Source organism: Bombyx mandarina, chromosome 19 (assembly GCF_030267445.1).
Source record: "Bombyx mandarina strain Sakado chromosome 19, ASM3026744v2".
NCBI lineage: Eukaryota > Metazoa > Arthropoda > Insecta > Lepidoptera > Bombycidae > Bombyx > Bombyx mandarina.
In genome coordinates this window covers 3,613,061-3,628,574 of record NC_143225.1, presented here as the reverse complement: position 1 = coordinate 3,628,574, position 15,514 = coordinate 3,613,061, and the positions used below count along the sequence as shown (strand labels likewise).

Here is a 15,514-nt window from a genome sequence, read left to right as displayed (position 1 = left end):
CATGGACTTCAGCAATGTCCGGGGCAGAGCCCATCCGCTGCCTACCGTTAAAGCAAAGTCAGAACTAAAAGAAATCTTATATCAGAAAATATAATTCGAATAATTCTTCCGAAAGTACTAACGGTTAATGTTTACTCGGCAAAGAGAGCTGTAATATTCCGATATGAAAATAATTTACGACATAATCACGGCTATTAGATAATTATAAGCAATTTCGTACCGAGGCAACGTTAGCTTTGTTCCATAATTATAATTAAAAAGATTCCTTTGTGCAAACAGGAATATCGTATTTAGTATCCTAGTTGACTCTCGAATAGAATGTCAAGTGATTTTTGTCGACTTCATTTTCGCTTAAAACTCAAATATTCAATCTTTGAAGGTCATCTTTGACACGTTCAGGCAAATCGAGCCAACAGACAGCTAAAATTAAAAAAAAAAAATTATTATGTTTTCATGCTAATTTTGAGTCTGTTATTAAAATTGGCTTGTTCATCAAGAGTAATTTAAAATTAAAAATAAATTGTGATGGTACATTTTTCAATGTAAAAAAATAATCTTGCTTATTTTAATTTTAAAACAGGATTTATTGGATTCGATATAAATTGTGGAATTCAAAAATTCAAATTATTCTATTCTTATTACAAAATTCAATGTTCAAGTCACGAAAACTATTATAAGTTGAACCTGCTAGCCGTTAGCTTGCGATGTGGTTATTGTTTATTTATGAAGCCCTAAATTCATAATTTATTATCTTTATTATTAACCTTCTTTTTTTTTTTTTTTCTACCTAAGCTGAGAGCCTTGAGAGGCTATTTCAGCGTAACCCTAACGTTTGTAGGTGAGCTCACGGGGCTCAAACCTGATGACGTTGCTAACACGAACTCTAGCAAGAGCCGTGCTTCGCAGAATCTACCACCGGATCGGAAACGCGACCCACTGAGAAGATCCGGCGAGAAACTCAGTGGGCCGTGTCTGAGAGTTAATTTACTCGTCGAGCCCTTCGTCGCAAGCGACGGGTTCGACGAGAACGGTGACCGGTGCTTGAAGTACCTAAAAGCACCGTTAGTGGATCGGGAGGATCCGAGATGACGTGTTTTGGGCGACGTCGACTGCTTTCCATTCTGTATTATTAATCATCGCGTCTCTGTTTGAATAGAAACTACTTTTTAAATTTCAACATTCGCCGCGCTTTAATAAATAATGTTTTTAATAAATTATACTAAAAGTACTATACTGTTTTATAAAATGGAGTATTTCACATTATCAGTTTACTTTCAGTCACTACAAACATAACTACAAAAGGCTTGTAAGGTCTCTGTCAATTAGCATCGGCTTAGAGAATATGATTATGTATTGGGTTACAAAAATGAAATTTGTTACTTTTCTTATGATAACGATTTGGGCCCGCGTGGTGCTCACAAAGGATGCGAACTTGGTGGATTTTCTTAAAACTTACGTGGATAATGAGAGAAAACCTACAATGGTTATTATGACGGGCCTTTGTTGGAAAAAAGGTAGGTTTTTACAAAATTTATCAAATGAAGTAAGTGTTCTAGCAGGTTTATTACTATGTTATTACAATTCTTGCTCACTGTGCCTATCCAAACGGCTTGCCTTAAGCCACTGTCATCATATATATCTCTTTATAAAATTAAAAGAACAAATTAACACACACACACACACACAGCCTTAACATAGGTAGTTTTAAGTCTGAGAATTACACAAGACAATAGAAAAAACATCAAAAATTACTTTTCTACAAATTAATAATATACAATTTAAGTTTTTTTTTTTTTTTATTGCTTAGATGGATGTGTAGTATCTATGGGTATATCTTTATTGCTCGTAGATCAAGTCCTATTGTCATTTAACCTCCTTTACTGCCCTGGGCACTAGTGTTGATTGGTAGGTACTTATAGGTCCCCAAGTTTTGTTTAGCCATTTTTTTTATATATTTTTTATTGCTTAGTTTGGTGGACGAGCTCACAGCCCACCTGGTGCTAAGTGGTTACTGGGGCCCATAAACATCTACAACGTAAATGCGCCACCCACCTTGAGATAGAAATTCTAAGCTCTCAGTACAATTACAACGGCTGCCCCACCCTTCAAACCGAAACGCATTACTGCTTCACGGCAGAAATAGGCAGGGTGGTGGTGCCTACCCGTGCGGACTCACAAGAGGTCCTACCACAAGTAATAAAATAAAGAAATTCACAGTGATGCAGCCGATCAAATAAAGTTCCATCAACGATAATAATATGATATGTTTCTATGAATATATTCTATTGTTTTAGACACAGTGCGTAATGTAGTAGCTGATCTGTCAAAGCTTGGAATTAGGACATCGAAGCCTCCGTCTATAGAAATACAATCCATATACCACGTCGTCATGCACAATACATTGTTCCTGAGCGATTTGCATTGTCCAGAGACGGCAGAGGTCATTGAAACTGTAAGGATCAAAGTAGTAAATTTAATTAGATACGTTGATCATGCTCAATAAATATATAATAGTTTAAAAAAAACTAACAAAATACGCTTGTATAGAAAATCTAACTAAAAAATAGAAAATTTTTTTTTATAAATTTGAATTAAAAATAGTGTAAGAAAAAATGATTTTATTGTTAAAAAAAAAGTGTTTAGAATAGGCCAGCGCACAGGTTTTTAGCGTCACTCTTGCATCCCTTGGAAAATAAATACTACTTTATTATCCAATTATTTTAGTAACTTTTCATGAAATTAAATATCTTCTTCCTCCTCTTCGAATATTGTATTCGTTTATAGTCTTATAATCGTTTCATTATTTTTTTAATTTCATTGCAGGCTATACTTCATAATCTGTTTCGGTATCCACTACGGTGGCTTTTGCTGAAAAACATGTCCGAAAACTCTTCTGTCATACTTGAAGACATACCCGCGTTTGCAGACAGCGATTTAGTCTTAGCAGAAATAACAGAAGAACTAGTTGTGCTTACTGAATGTAAGATTATAATTCTGAATCATTAAGCAATTAATATTTAAAAAAAAGCACATACAAATGCACACCTAATAAATTGCTAAATACAAAATAGGGTTTTTTATGGCAAGGAGTTTGAAACAAAAGAAATTATTGTAAACTAATATATCTAATAAAACACATGTCTGTCTGTCGCCATCTGTTTACTGTACTGCTTACATTAAATAAATGTAATGTAAATACATAGATAATACACATGAACTAGTTAAATAAATAGTCGGTATTAAAACTTATCTACCCATTCATATTTATTATCTGTAATATTGTTATTGTTGAGGCGATTCCTGGGTTGATTGCGGATGAATAATTTTTAGGCATGATGTATTATGAAACTACATGAAGATTTACAGACGACACTCTACTTGCTCGTAGTCAAAGTTCTATAATATATTTTTAAACTCGAATTTAGCACGTATCGTATTGTTAAAATGTGAATCATAGTTACTCATTTTAATTTTTAATTAATAACCAAAAAGTAAAAAACGAGAGAATTATTCAGTATATTTCATATCTAATTGTCGAATATCTATAATATAAATTATTAATTATTAATTAATTATAATTTAGATATTAGACAATATTAAAAGACCTAAAATATATTTAACATAAATATCACGTTCAGATTTTGACATTACAGCCGTTCCGATAAGTTGGCACAATATTAAATTGTCGAATAATATCTTAATCAACTGCTACCATGAAAACTGTAAACTGTAACTGTAAATAAGTCCGAAAATGATATAAGTAATGACAGTAAATAAACAAAAGATTCAACATTAAAATTGTTGCATTAAGCACTTCATTTGCCCTCGAATAAGTGGATTGTGGTGCGTAGGTACACTGATCGATTAGTTGCCACTCCACTCCCCGCATTAATGCCTCACGGGACATCTCAAGCCATGGCATTTGCCGTGAAGCAGTAATGCGTTTCGGTCTGAAGGGCAGGGCAGCCGTTGTAACTATACTGAGATCTTAGAACTTATATCTCAAGGTGGGTGGCGCATTTACGTTGTACATGTCTATGGGCTCCAGTAACCACTTAACACCAGGTGGGCTGTGAGCTCGTCTACCCATCTAAGCAATAAATAAAAAAGGCTATAAACATAAAGTCAGTGAGTAAACGTAACAATTAGGAAATGTTTTAGTGCACAAACCGAATGAGAACGGCGCGTTGATATCAAAATATAAAGGCTACTACAACGGAACTATGGTGGACGTTAGGCCCCATCGAGAACTCTTCAAACGGCGCATAGACGTAATGGGCCGTCCATTGACAATGGCGAATGTTATACAGGACAGCAACAGCACTCGTTATCATCTGCCTAGGGAGGATGCCTTGTAAGATCAAAAACGTTTTCTTTTTATTTTCCTACCTAAGCTTATGGTCCTGAGAGGCCATTTCAGCGTAGCCTCAACTAGTAGGTGAGCTCACGGGGCTCAAGCTTGACGACGTTGCTAATCCTAGCAAGAGCAGTGCTTTGGAGAATCTACAACCGGATCGGAAACGCGACCCACTGACAATATCCGGCGAGAAACTCAGTGGGCTGTGTCTATAGGTTAATTTACTCGCCGAGCCCTTGCGAGAGAACGGTGACCGGTGCTTGAAGTACCTAGAAGCACCGTTAGTGGATCGGGAGGATCTGAAATGACGTGTTTTGGGCGACGTCGACTGTTTACCATTCGGTCAGCAGGATCAGGAATGTAGTTACTGGTGGCCACGATGGGAGGGTTCTCGTGTCGTGCCGCTTTCTCGAAATGGCACACTGATGCCGACTTACTTGCCGATACTTACTGATGGACTCCATGTCCACATTTCGGATGAACCACGGGGCTCCGGCGGCTATACTGCAAAGTTGAAAACACAATTTTTGCTACAGTCCCTTCGACTTTGATATACTGGTCTTATAGGCCATAATCTAATCTGTTTTAATTGCGTACCTACTGCAAGTAACCTCAAGGGGTTATACTAGCTTCACCGAATCTGTAAGCGAACCTCATGGGGCTCAGCCTTGGAACCTTTGCTAACATTTGCCGTAGCAAGAGCAGTGCTTCGTTGAGTGTACCACCGGATCGGAATCGCGTTAATCTATCCTTTAAGCTTCATTAAAGACACAATCTTGAACTTACCCTTTTCAATATTTCATTAAGGGAACTCCAATACGACGTTATTCCTAAAATCTGCTGGATGACCGCGAAGCTAGCGTTCCAAATGTTAAATGCTACTCCTCGGTACACCTTCAGCTATCGTTGGGGGTATAAAGTGAACGGGCAATGGTCGGGGATGATCAACGATTTGCACACCAGTAAAGCCGATTTGGGTAAGATTTAATTAGTTTTATTGACTGACTCATGATGATTCGATCGATACGACAGTTAATTATTTACCTCGATCGCACTTAAGACGAATTACGAAGTATACAGCATTATTTTAATTAGTTCATAAATTGGCGGTAAATCAAAAAGAAATTAATTGAAACAATGCTTAATCCGATACATCACACCTTCAGAATTGTAGTAACTTAATCAAAGATTCTTATTTTTTGGTAAATAACAAAAAAATGATTGAAGAATTATCGTTTTTTAGTTTTTCAATTATAATACATACGTACTATAAGTTTAGCGCTTGATCTAAAAGAGACGGAAAGAGTATGTTTGTCCTTTAGACGAAAACAGACTGTTTATTTTTTAAAACTGATAGAATAAAATGTTTATAATTCGTTCAAAGTGTAAAACTCATCTATACTAATATATAAATCTACAGTGGTTTTTACGGATGTTCCGTTATAACTACCGAGCCATGCATACGATTGACTTGAAATTTGATATCCATGTTTTTTTTTTTTTTGATTGAAATATTACTGGTGGCCCGAAGGCCTTTCCAGTTTCACCAGGACAAGTGGGCGAGCAAATGCTCAGCCAGGAGGGGTGGGATTTGCTAACAACTGCCCGAGTGCCTCCGAAGGAGACCTAACAAAGAAAATACATGTACTTAATGGATAGGCTAATATTTATATGAGTGTTGGACTCTCTACACCAGTTGCGGGGGCGTTAACGAGGAGAATCTTTGTGGGGGGTGAGAAATAGTAATGTTAATTGCAAATGCCCAGCGAACCGGACGGGTACAGCTAGTTTTTTTATTTATATTTTTAATTAAGCCACTTCTATAAGCTGCTATATATTTACAGGTACAAACTGCGTTGTTTCCGACGTCGAGCGTCTTTCAGTGGTCACGTACACAGATATGCTGGCTCCGTTTCGAGTTAGATTCGTTTTCAGACAGCCTCCCTTGCCGTCGGTCGCCAATATATTCTATTTGCCCTTTGCCGGGCGCGTGTGGGCAGCTGTAGCTGTGTGCGCGATAGTTTACACCGCAGCTATGTACTGGGCGAGTAAATGGGAGTTTAATTTAGAGAAGGTGGGTGCTTTTTTTATTACTTAGATGGGTGGACGAGCTCACAGCCCACCTGATGTTACGTGGTTACTGGAGCCCATAGACGTCAACAACGTAAATGCGCCACCCACCTTGAGATATAAGTTCTAAGGTCTCAAGTATAGTTACGACGGCTGCCCACCCTTCAAACCGAAACGCATTACTGCTTCACGGCAGAAATGGGCAGGGCGGTGGTACCTACCCGCGCGGACTCACAAGAGATCCTACCGCCAGTAGAATTAGTAATTACCGTTAGTGCCCGTTTTTTAATATTTTCGATAGCGTAAAAGTTAAATCAACTTTTAATGGAGTTTTAAATTAATATATTATTTGATAATAATTTAACATTGACCTCTCACTATTTTCGTGACAGAGAAGTGCGTCTCAGTTCGACGGTACTGTGGGTGATGCGATGTTGCTTACGATGAGTGCACTAAGTCAACAGGGATGCTTTATAGAGCCTAAAAGAGGTCCAGGTTAGTATTAGAAAGAGAGAGAGAAGAAAGAAGATAGAGACACATGTATTGATTAGCGTGATGCTAGAACCACACTGCGTTATGCGCTATTCGTTATGTGACTACGCCGTATTTACCAAAATATTTGCCATGCGCGCAAATAACAAACTGCGACATTGGGTTATTCAAGAAAAGAGCATATTCTTATCTGAAGGGTAGGCAACGCACTGGCGTAAACGCTGGTGACCGTGGGCGGCGGTGAATCACTTACCATCAGGTGACCCGTCTTGCTCGTTTGCCCCTTAGTTGTTATAAAAAAAAAAAAATGCCATCCACACTTCGAATTGGTACACTGAATTATGCTAAATAAGGCAAATATGTGTGTTGTTTGCGTGGAGTGATGGAAGTGTTGAGAGCTGCCGCAATTTATTATTTCCTAAATGCTTGTTACTAGTACTTGCTGTACAAGTGCAAAGTTACTAAAATATCGAAAAGAAGACGCTGGTGGATGATTACAAGTCATAAGACACGTCGATACACGACCGCCGCCGCCGCAAGCGAGCGAATGACTCACCGAAGTGTGGGCAGTCGATGCGCATATTCGCCACAATCGTGTCCTTTGAAGTGTGTCAAAAAACCGACAAGTCGACGGATACGCGTATTTGCTATTCGTCCTTATGTGTTATGCGTACGAACAAAGCGAATATACTGTCCACACTTCGCCGTATGCGCGTGAATAGCCCGGATAACGAATAGCGAATAGCGCAGTGTGGTTCCGGCATAAAAAAGCAAAAACCTCCTTTTTTAGGTCGTATAATGCTATTTGTACTATTCGCGGCGTTAATGGCGTTGTACGCTGCGTACTCTGCCAACATCGTGGTGTTGCTCCAGGCGCCTTCCAATTCCATCAAGAGCCTTGCGCAGCTGGCCGCATCCAAGGTCACGTTGGCTGCCAACGATGTGGACTACAACCATTTTGTGTTTAGCGTAACGTTTTTTGTCATTATGTTACCTATAAACAATAATTGCAGTCTGCAGTAGGTACTAATACTTTATACTAATACTTAATACGGCTGCCATACTCTTCAAATCGAAACGCATTACTGCTTCACGGCGTAAAATAGGCAGGGCGGTGGTACCTACCCGTCCGGACTCACAAGAGGTCCTACCACCAGTAATTGCGCAAATAATAATTTTGATTATTGTTTTGATTTTTATTACACGACGTTATTCCTTCACCGTGGAAGTCAATCGTGAACAAATGTTAAGTCTTAGTCTGCACTAAAGCAGTAATGGGTTTCGATGAAGAGTATGGCAGCCGTATTAAGTATTAGTATAAAGTATTACTTAATTCCCTTAATTCCATAATCATCAGTGCTTTTAGGTACCTCAAGCACCGATCGCCGTTCTCGCCGAACCCGTCGCTTGTGACTAAGGGCTCAGCGAGTAAATTAACCCACAGACACAGCCCACTGAGTTTCTCGCCGGATCTTCTCAGTGGGTCGCGTTTCCGATCCGGTGGTAGATACTGCAAAGCACTGCTCTTGCTAGGGTTCGTGTTAGCAACGTCGTCAGGTTAGAGCTCCGTGAGCTCACCTACTCGTTTGGCGAATCTAGAATCCGAACAAAAACAGTTTCACTGTAAAAAATTGCGCCAAGTCCACGTTTATAAAACTCATCTCAATAACATTTGCACTTTACAAAAAAAAGAAGACTTCAATAGCTTTCATTCTCTACAAAAATATGTGAAATACAAAAAAATACCAAGAAACCGTCATAAAGATGAAAAAATTAAAAAAAAATTGTTGAGAATTTAAAAATAAAAAAATAAAAATTTTATCGTACTTGGCGCGCGTCATTGAGTACCCCAAATTTTTCAGGATAAATGAACATCCTTTCAATGTTTAGAAATTTATAAGTAGGTCAACCTATGAAATGCATAAATGTAATTAATGAATTATTATTTCATAATAAGTTTTACAAAAGTTAAGTAAAATCGACATCTCATACGTATGTTATTTGAATTTTTTTCATTTCCCACTCATCTTTTATGATTTGAACTAAACACCCTCTCGTGTTCGCTTATACAAATACAAGCTACTTACGAGTCGATACGTATGTATACGTTGGCTTCAAAACATTTGAAAAAATTCTCAAAGATGTTTTTCAAAGGGTAGAAAAGAATAATAAAGTTTCAGCTGAATCTAAAGGGGTCGAACGCAAAAGTGGTCGATTTGGCATATAATAGCCCATAGGTATATAGTGAGAGCTGTTGAAAATTACCGTAGTTCTGTCTCAATTTCTCATAAAACGCTAACAAGAGCGAAAAAGATAACCTGGGTAACTTTTTCAGCTTTCACTGTATATTAAAGCAAAATGGTTTTTTTCTCGGGTTGAAATTCTTCCGAAAAATTTTGGGGTACTCAATGACGCGCGCCAAGTACGATAAAATTTTTATTTTTTTATTTTTAAATTTTCAACATTTTTTTTTTAATTTTTTCATCTTTATGACGGTTTCTTGGTATTTTTTTGTATTTCACATATTTTTGTAGAGAATGAAAGCTATTGAAGTCTTCTTTTTTTTGTAAAGTGCAAATGTTATTGAGATGAGTTTTATAAACGTGGACTTGGCGCAATTTTTTACAGTGAAACTGTTTTTGTTCGGATTTCATATCTTTTTGTTAAGTATTATTTTTTGCTCATTTATTACTAATTAAAAATAAATTATAAATATGTAGTCACTCAGCTTAAAAGCTAATGAAACGCTCAATTAATTAGTGTTTTAATGTTAGGTGCCCGACTGGCATGAGACTCTCGGGTTGTCAGTTCCGGTATCGACCGGGGACGCGTGTATTCTGCTTCAAAGTCTGGCGCGCACTAATTGGGGGTGCGAATGATGCAACAGATGCGCGGGCGCGGGTAGCGCGGGGTGGGTCGTCGCGGCACGGACCTGAGTCACATTCTCTTTGGCTGCTGTTGCCCCGCGAAACGGAACGTTGCGTTACATACTCCCCCTCCAAGTTGGGAACGCGTCCCGAGTCCAACTTGGGACTGTTAGTCTGAAGACGCGGCGGCCTTCCTCTTTGCCTCTTTGGCATAATTGGATCCGTACTTGAATTTGACGGAGAGTGGGTTAAATCCGCGGTGTGATACTTGCCGATGACATTGTTTGACAAGTCTGCTATGAAGTACGTTGTAGGACTAACTATTTTTACTACGCGATACGGGCCATCCCGTCGTGGCATGAACTTACGTGTTACACCCCTAGACGCATAAGCAAGCCATAACGAAGGAAATACTCTTCCAGTAGGACTCGGGAGCAAGCCACGGCGGTGGCATCAACAAGTGCGTAGAGTTCTACCCATCTTGTAGCTACATCCTCTACCAGGAGTACCCATCGCTCCCCCTGCTCTCCTTCTGGCAGTGGCCCGAACAAATCGATTGCGAGAAGCTCTCCTCGCTGTTGAAGCACAGGAGTGAGCCTATACGGCGGTACCGATATAGGCGGATGATCACCGGTATCAATGTGGTGCTCGGCGTAAAGGGTTGGGGCTCCCCCCACCCTAAAGATGTCTCCATTCTGCTGCAATAAATGTGATAGCTGCTGCCGTTCATCGGAGCCAAGCATAGAACCCTTATCATCACGCAGGAAGTCAGCAGTAGAAGCAAACATGCATGGCTTAGGGCACTCATATTCAATTGGATAGGTAACCCGTTTTCCCGAAAAATGCCAAGTGGATGAAGCAAAGTCAAGCACAATACCTGCCGCCACCAAAAAATCCATGCCAAGCAAAGTTTCATTATTTTGAGCATCTGGAAAAACAGTAAATTCAAGGGTTTCTGACCTTTCGGGACTTATCCTTACTTCTAGAGTAGTGAGCAAAACTCGGCGGGTGCGCGCGGAACCGTCTGCAAGCCTCACCCGACGCCTGGTTTCCTCACACGGATGGTTATGCTTTAACAGCAATTCATAAAGCAACGCACCGGTAACGCTACTCTTAGCTCCCGTATCCAACAAAGCATTACCTCGTATACCTAAAATTTGAACACTTAAAATTGGTCTTAACCTAACCTGGTGCTCAGTAGAGTTACTCTGGGCAACACTTTTCACATTAGAATTAATCGTCGAAAAATGTCCGACGTTTTCCATGGTCACACTATTTTCGTTCATCATGGTCACCCACCCTATCGCGGCCACTTGGTACCTCGGAATAACTATGTTTTGGTTCGGTACCACTCGAGTAACGCATCAGGGGCCTATTCCTAGAACTAATATTATTGTTTATATTATGATTAAGTCTAGAATAATTTTGAAGTCTAACCTTGTTATCAGTACCGAAAAAGCGCGGAGGAAGAATCGCCTTAAAATCGGTAGGATAATAATTATTTTCATTATCAACAAAACATTGTTTACGATTATTAATATAAATGGACGACTTTACGGTGTTTGAAGTGCAAGCTGTATGCAACGAGCTGCCGCGATGAATAGAGTTCACTGAACTTGACAGCTGTGTATTTACTTTACCAATAGGTAAATCGGATGTGACTGATCGGGTCCGTGCAGCGTCGACGGCGTAATAACTTGCGTTACACTTTGTACACTGAGACCGAGTAACACCTTTGGTACCACACCCGTAACACGAGGATACAGCTTGCGTATTTTCGTTGTCGAATTTCGTTTTTGACGCTAATTTTAAACACTCATCACGAATATGTCCGTACTTTTTGCAATAAACACAGAACAGTCTTTTAACAATCGACGTAGATGATACATTATCAGTGTTCGTGTAGCGAGGCGCGGGGACTCGAACGGTGCTCGGCGCAGCGCTGTCGTCGCGTGGCGGGCCGCCAGCCGCGCCCGAGTTGAATATTTTCCGCGGCGTCATCCGCGCGTATGTATGCTGCGAAGTCGAAGCACCGGCGGGAACTTCGCCTACGGTACTACCCGATGAACGTGGCGTCGCTCGCTGAGGATGATGAATAAATTCAGGCGGACTGGTCTCGTAGATGGAGTCCTCGATATGGCGCGTTTTCTTTAATAACGTGTCGTATGAAGTTATTTCGTCTCTTCTTAATTTTTTACGAACACGACGGTGTAGAAGGCCGTAAAGCATATCAATTTGAACTTTCTCACTAAGGTCACCAGGTGGGAGTCGAGCTAGTAGGGCTCGTGCTCTGGCAACGAAGATCTCCGTCTTCTCTCTTTGTCCTTGCGACATTTTGAAGAGCTCTAAGTAGACTCGATGGGGCGGTCTGCAATCACCGAAAGCGCTTCGTAACGATGATAAAGCGTCGTCCCAGGAAGTGATGCTAGCTTTAACGCCTTGCCACCACACGGCTGCATTTCCGGTTAGTAACATCGATGGCGTGTCCTACGTCAGCACAATCTTTGTATGATTCGACCGCGTCAAGGAAACCGTCGAGTGAGTCGCCGGGCGCTCCGCTGAACCGCGCCGTGCATGACGCGAAGTTCCCAGAATGGTGAGCGGGCGTCGAGGAAGGCGGCGATGTCGGCTCCGACGTCGGTGTTGCTGATGATTCGAGTTGAGTTTTATGCTCAAAAACTCGGTCGAGTAGGCGTTCGAATGCTGCCATTTGACTTTCTTGTAATGACGCCATGTTGTTTGCGGTAAATGTTGGCGTCGGTCCCGCGGTTGAACCAATTTCTTCTTCAACGTCTTGAAAATCGGATTGACGCCGTGACTGACGACGAGTACGTGTCGTAATTACGTAGATTCACTCCGAAATACTAGTTAAAGGGCCCGCGCTTGGGCTGCCAGTTTAATGTTAGGTGCCCGACTGGCATGAGACTCTCGGGTTGTCAGTTCCGGTATCGACCGGGGACGCGTGTATTCTGCTTCAAAGTCTGGCGCGCACTAATTGGGGGTGCGAATGATGCAACAGATGCGCGGGCCCGGGTAGCGCGGGGTGGGTCTTCGCGGCACGGACCTGAGTCACATTCCCTTTGGCTGCTGTTGCCCCGCGAAACGGAACGCTGCGTTACAGTGTAATAATAATCAACATCAACTTTTACAAATTTAAACCGAATTAAATTTTGTTTCAAATGTGAAGGGTAGATGACGCTGTTCTTAATTATTTCAGAATTTAAAATTAAAATCTGAAAGCCTTGAAACATCAATCCGCATAAATGTAATTTAAAAACTACAGTAAGAGGCTTAAATAAAAAGCTGAACTTAACTCAGCCTTAATTAGAATTTTCTTCGGAATTCAATAGTAAAGTTCAAGTTATTTTGATGAAATCAAAACCGAAATAATCATAGCATCTTAAACAATCACCTACGAATAAATATTAGTTATTATATTATTTATTATTCGTAGACAATCACACAACGGTTTTATAGTTTTGGGAAGGGATTTTTTGTAACGCCATCTCGTAAAGTATTTCGGTATTACATTACAAAACAAAATTGTTTCTCCAACAGTAACAACAGTACTTGCTTCGGCAGTACTTAAACTAAAATACTAACAGTAACAACATTAACGTTATTTAATGTATAAACCGTTCAATAAGAACTGCAAACTATCCCCTTGAAGCTACAGTTTATGTAGGAATAATGACTTTTTGGCGGGAACGTGAGGTGTGAAGTTGTGTGATTTGTTTTAATTTGTCTATTTAGTGTTTCTTCGGGTTTAAATGTGTAATAATAGTGGTTTATTAACTGTTTAATATCTGTGAAAGTGCACAAATGTGGGAAAATTAAACAAAGTCGCTGTACGTAACTTCTCGGTTTCCTCCAAAAAGTCCACTGAGATCTTAGTAAATGACCACCACCATTTTACTAAGATTATATTTCATTCCATATCATCTCATCTCATTTCATTTCATCCCATTTGATTAATGTCTCAAATTAATCATCTTCATTTCATTTCACTCCATAATATCACATTTCATTTCACTCCATAATATCATTTTTCATAAAAATATGAATATAAATTAAAATAAGACATGACCTAAAGGTCTCAGTTACCAGGTCATAAAATCCATTACAAATAGGAATAATTCCAGCGCACCCTGGCGGCCGTAGATTACCATTCTCGAATATTTATAGTCTGTGGCATGTCACTTTGTACATCGAAAAAAGTCAGGATCGAAATTTTTGAGCGAGCCATAGTTTGTGGTGATAAAATTAATAATTTCAAGTAGATTAATTGTTGTAATTGATATAACTAGTTAATATCAGTAAAATAAAGTTGTGAGTGATTGATATAATATACAATTTAGGAACCAGAAGTACCGTAGAATTAAATAAAATTTCGCAACCTCAAAAAACTGTTCTGCTCACAGTAAACACAGTCGGTAGTCTGGCGCTCCGTTTACAACGGGATGTTTGAACGGAACTTGGCGCCAGATTCTACCGAATCTGTGGATGACCCCTCCAGGTCACTAGAATATATAGGAAAAAAAAGGTTCGAAAATACTTGATTAAGATTTTTTGATTATTTTTTTCAAATATAGAGGTGGTGTAGTGTAAGGGAATGATACCCCACCCCGCTTAGCTTACTATGCATTTATAGTAATGAGCAACAGACGTGAGTCAGTCAGTGGTCAACGTACAGCGATCCACATGTGCACATATTTTTGAATGATTAGAAAAAAAGTAGGTACTCCTTCAAAAAAAACTAATGATCAACTAAGTATCGAAAGTAAATAGTTTACTGGTAGGACATTTTGTGAGTCGGCACGGTTAGGTACCACCACCCTGCCTATTTCTGCCGTAAAGCAGTACTGCATTTCGGTTTGAAGGGTGGGGCAGCCGTTGTACTGTAAAAAAAAAGAGACGTTAGAGGTGTCTCAGTGTGAGTTGCGGCATTTACGTTGTAGATGTCTATGGGCTCCGGTAACCACTAAACACCAGGTTGGCCATGAGCTCGTCCGCCCATCTAAAAACAACACAAAAAAATACCTACCTATCTGTAACTTTTAATTTCTCGATGTCGCATTGAATTCATCTTAGACGCATAACTTTTATCTCACAGTTGAAAATTCGGTGTGTCCAAGTTAGCTGTTATTGCAAAGCATGACTTCCTTTGCTGTTGTATGAAAAATAAACTTCCTTTCAGCTATACAAGGATCCGGTGCGAGTGATGATACACAAACGCATCGATCCGGAGATCGGAAACGGTCAGTTTTACAGTCTCGAAGATGGAGTGGATATGATTAGACAGGTAGTATGAGTCGATATGAGTACAAAATGCACGTTATATAACCAAATCACGTTCGGAAATTGGTCGTTTTATTCCACTGAGTTTCTCGCCAGATCTTGTTAGTGGGTCGCGATTCGGATCCGGTGGTAAATTTTAATAAAAAATGAAGCTTTATTTCTTGTATCCGTTGTCAGAATTAATCATTCGTGCATCTCATACGAAGAATTAAAGGTTGCAGCGAAGCGTGTTTTTACAACTACTTGTACTCAGTATCTACTTGGTAATCTGTGAGCGATATTGCTATTATATCATTCGGATCCTCGTGAACCTCAATAGGTCGTCGGTCCACCTTTTCTCGTCGAACCCGTCGCCTGTGACGAAGGGTTTAGCGAGTAAACTAACCCATAGACACAGCCCAGAGTTTCTCGTCGTATCTTCTCAGTGGGT

General features: G+C 39.8%; 2 protein-coding genes across 6 annotated transcripts in view; one reads left to right on the top strand and one right to left on the bottom strand.

Moving 5' to 3' along the window:
* The first annotated feature begins 260 nt into the window (after positions 1 to 260).
* The window catches only part of LOC114239332 (ionotropic receptor 84a), a 21,461-nt gene continuing 6,207 nt past the window's right edge, over positions 261 to 15,514 (top strand). The window contains exons 1-10 of one of the 5 annotated variants that reach the window (XM_089735065.1): positions 261 to 542; positions 1,279 to 1,514; positions 2,295 to 2,452; positions 2,824 to 2,980; positions 4,162 to 4,354; positions 5,165 to 5,334; positions 6,202 to 6,431; positions 6,820 to 6,922; positions 7,710 to 7,888; positions 14,984 to 15,088. In XM_089735065.1, coding sequence (XP_089591191.1) covers positions 526 to 542; positions 1,279 to 1,514; positions 2,295 to 2,452; positions 2,824 to 2,980; positions 4,162 to 4,354; positions 5,165 to 5,334; positions 6,202 to 6,431; positions 6,820 to 6,922; positions 7,710 to 7,888; positions 14,984 to 15,088 — 1,548 coding nt within the window. In that variant the 5' untranslated portion in view covers positions 261 to 525. Of the gene's footprint in view, positions 543 to 593; positions 1,515 to 2,294; positions 2,453 to 2,823; positions 2,981 to 4,161; positions 4,355 to 5,164; positions 5,335 to 6,201; positions 6,432 to 6,819; positions 6,923 to 7,709; positions 7,889 to 14,983; positions 15,089 to 15,514 lie in introns of those variants that run through there. The other 4 variants (XM_089735066.1, XM_089735069.1, XM_089735064.1 and 1 more) reach the window with 4 other exon arrangements.
* LOC149500813 (uncharacterized) lies at positions 5,330 to 12,786 on the bottom strand. The gene is made up of 2 exons (XM_089735070.1): positions 11,224 to 12,786; positions 5,330 to 10,936 (listed from the first exon to the last, which is right to left on the bottom strand). Exons 1-2 carry the CDS (start codon positions 12,259 to 12,261, stop codon positions 10,859 to 10,861), a joined length of 1,116 nt encoding a protein of 371 aa, XP_089591196.1. The 5' UTR covers positions 12,262 to 12,786; the 3' UTR covers positions 5,330 to 10,858.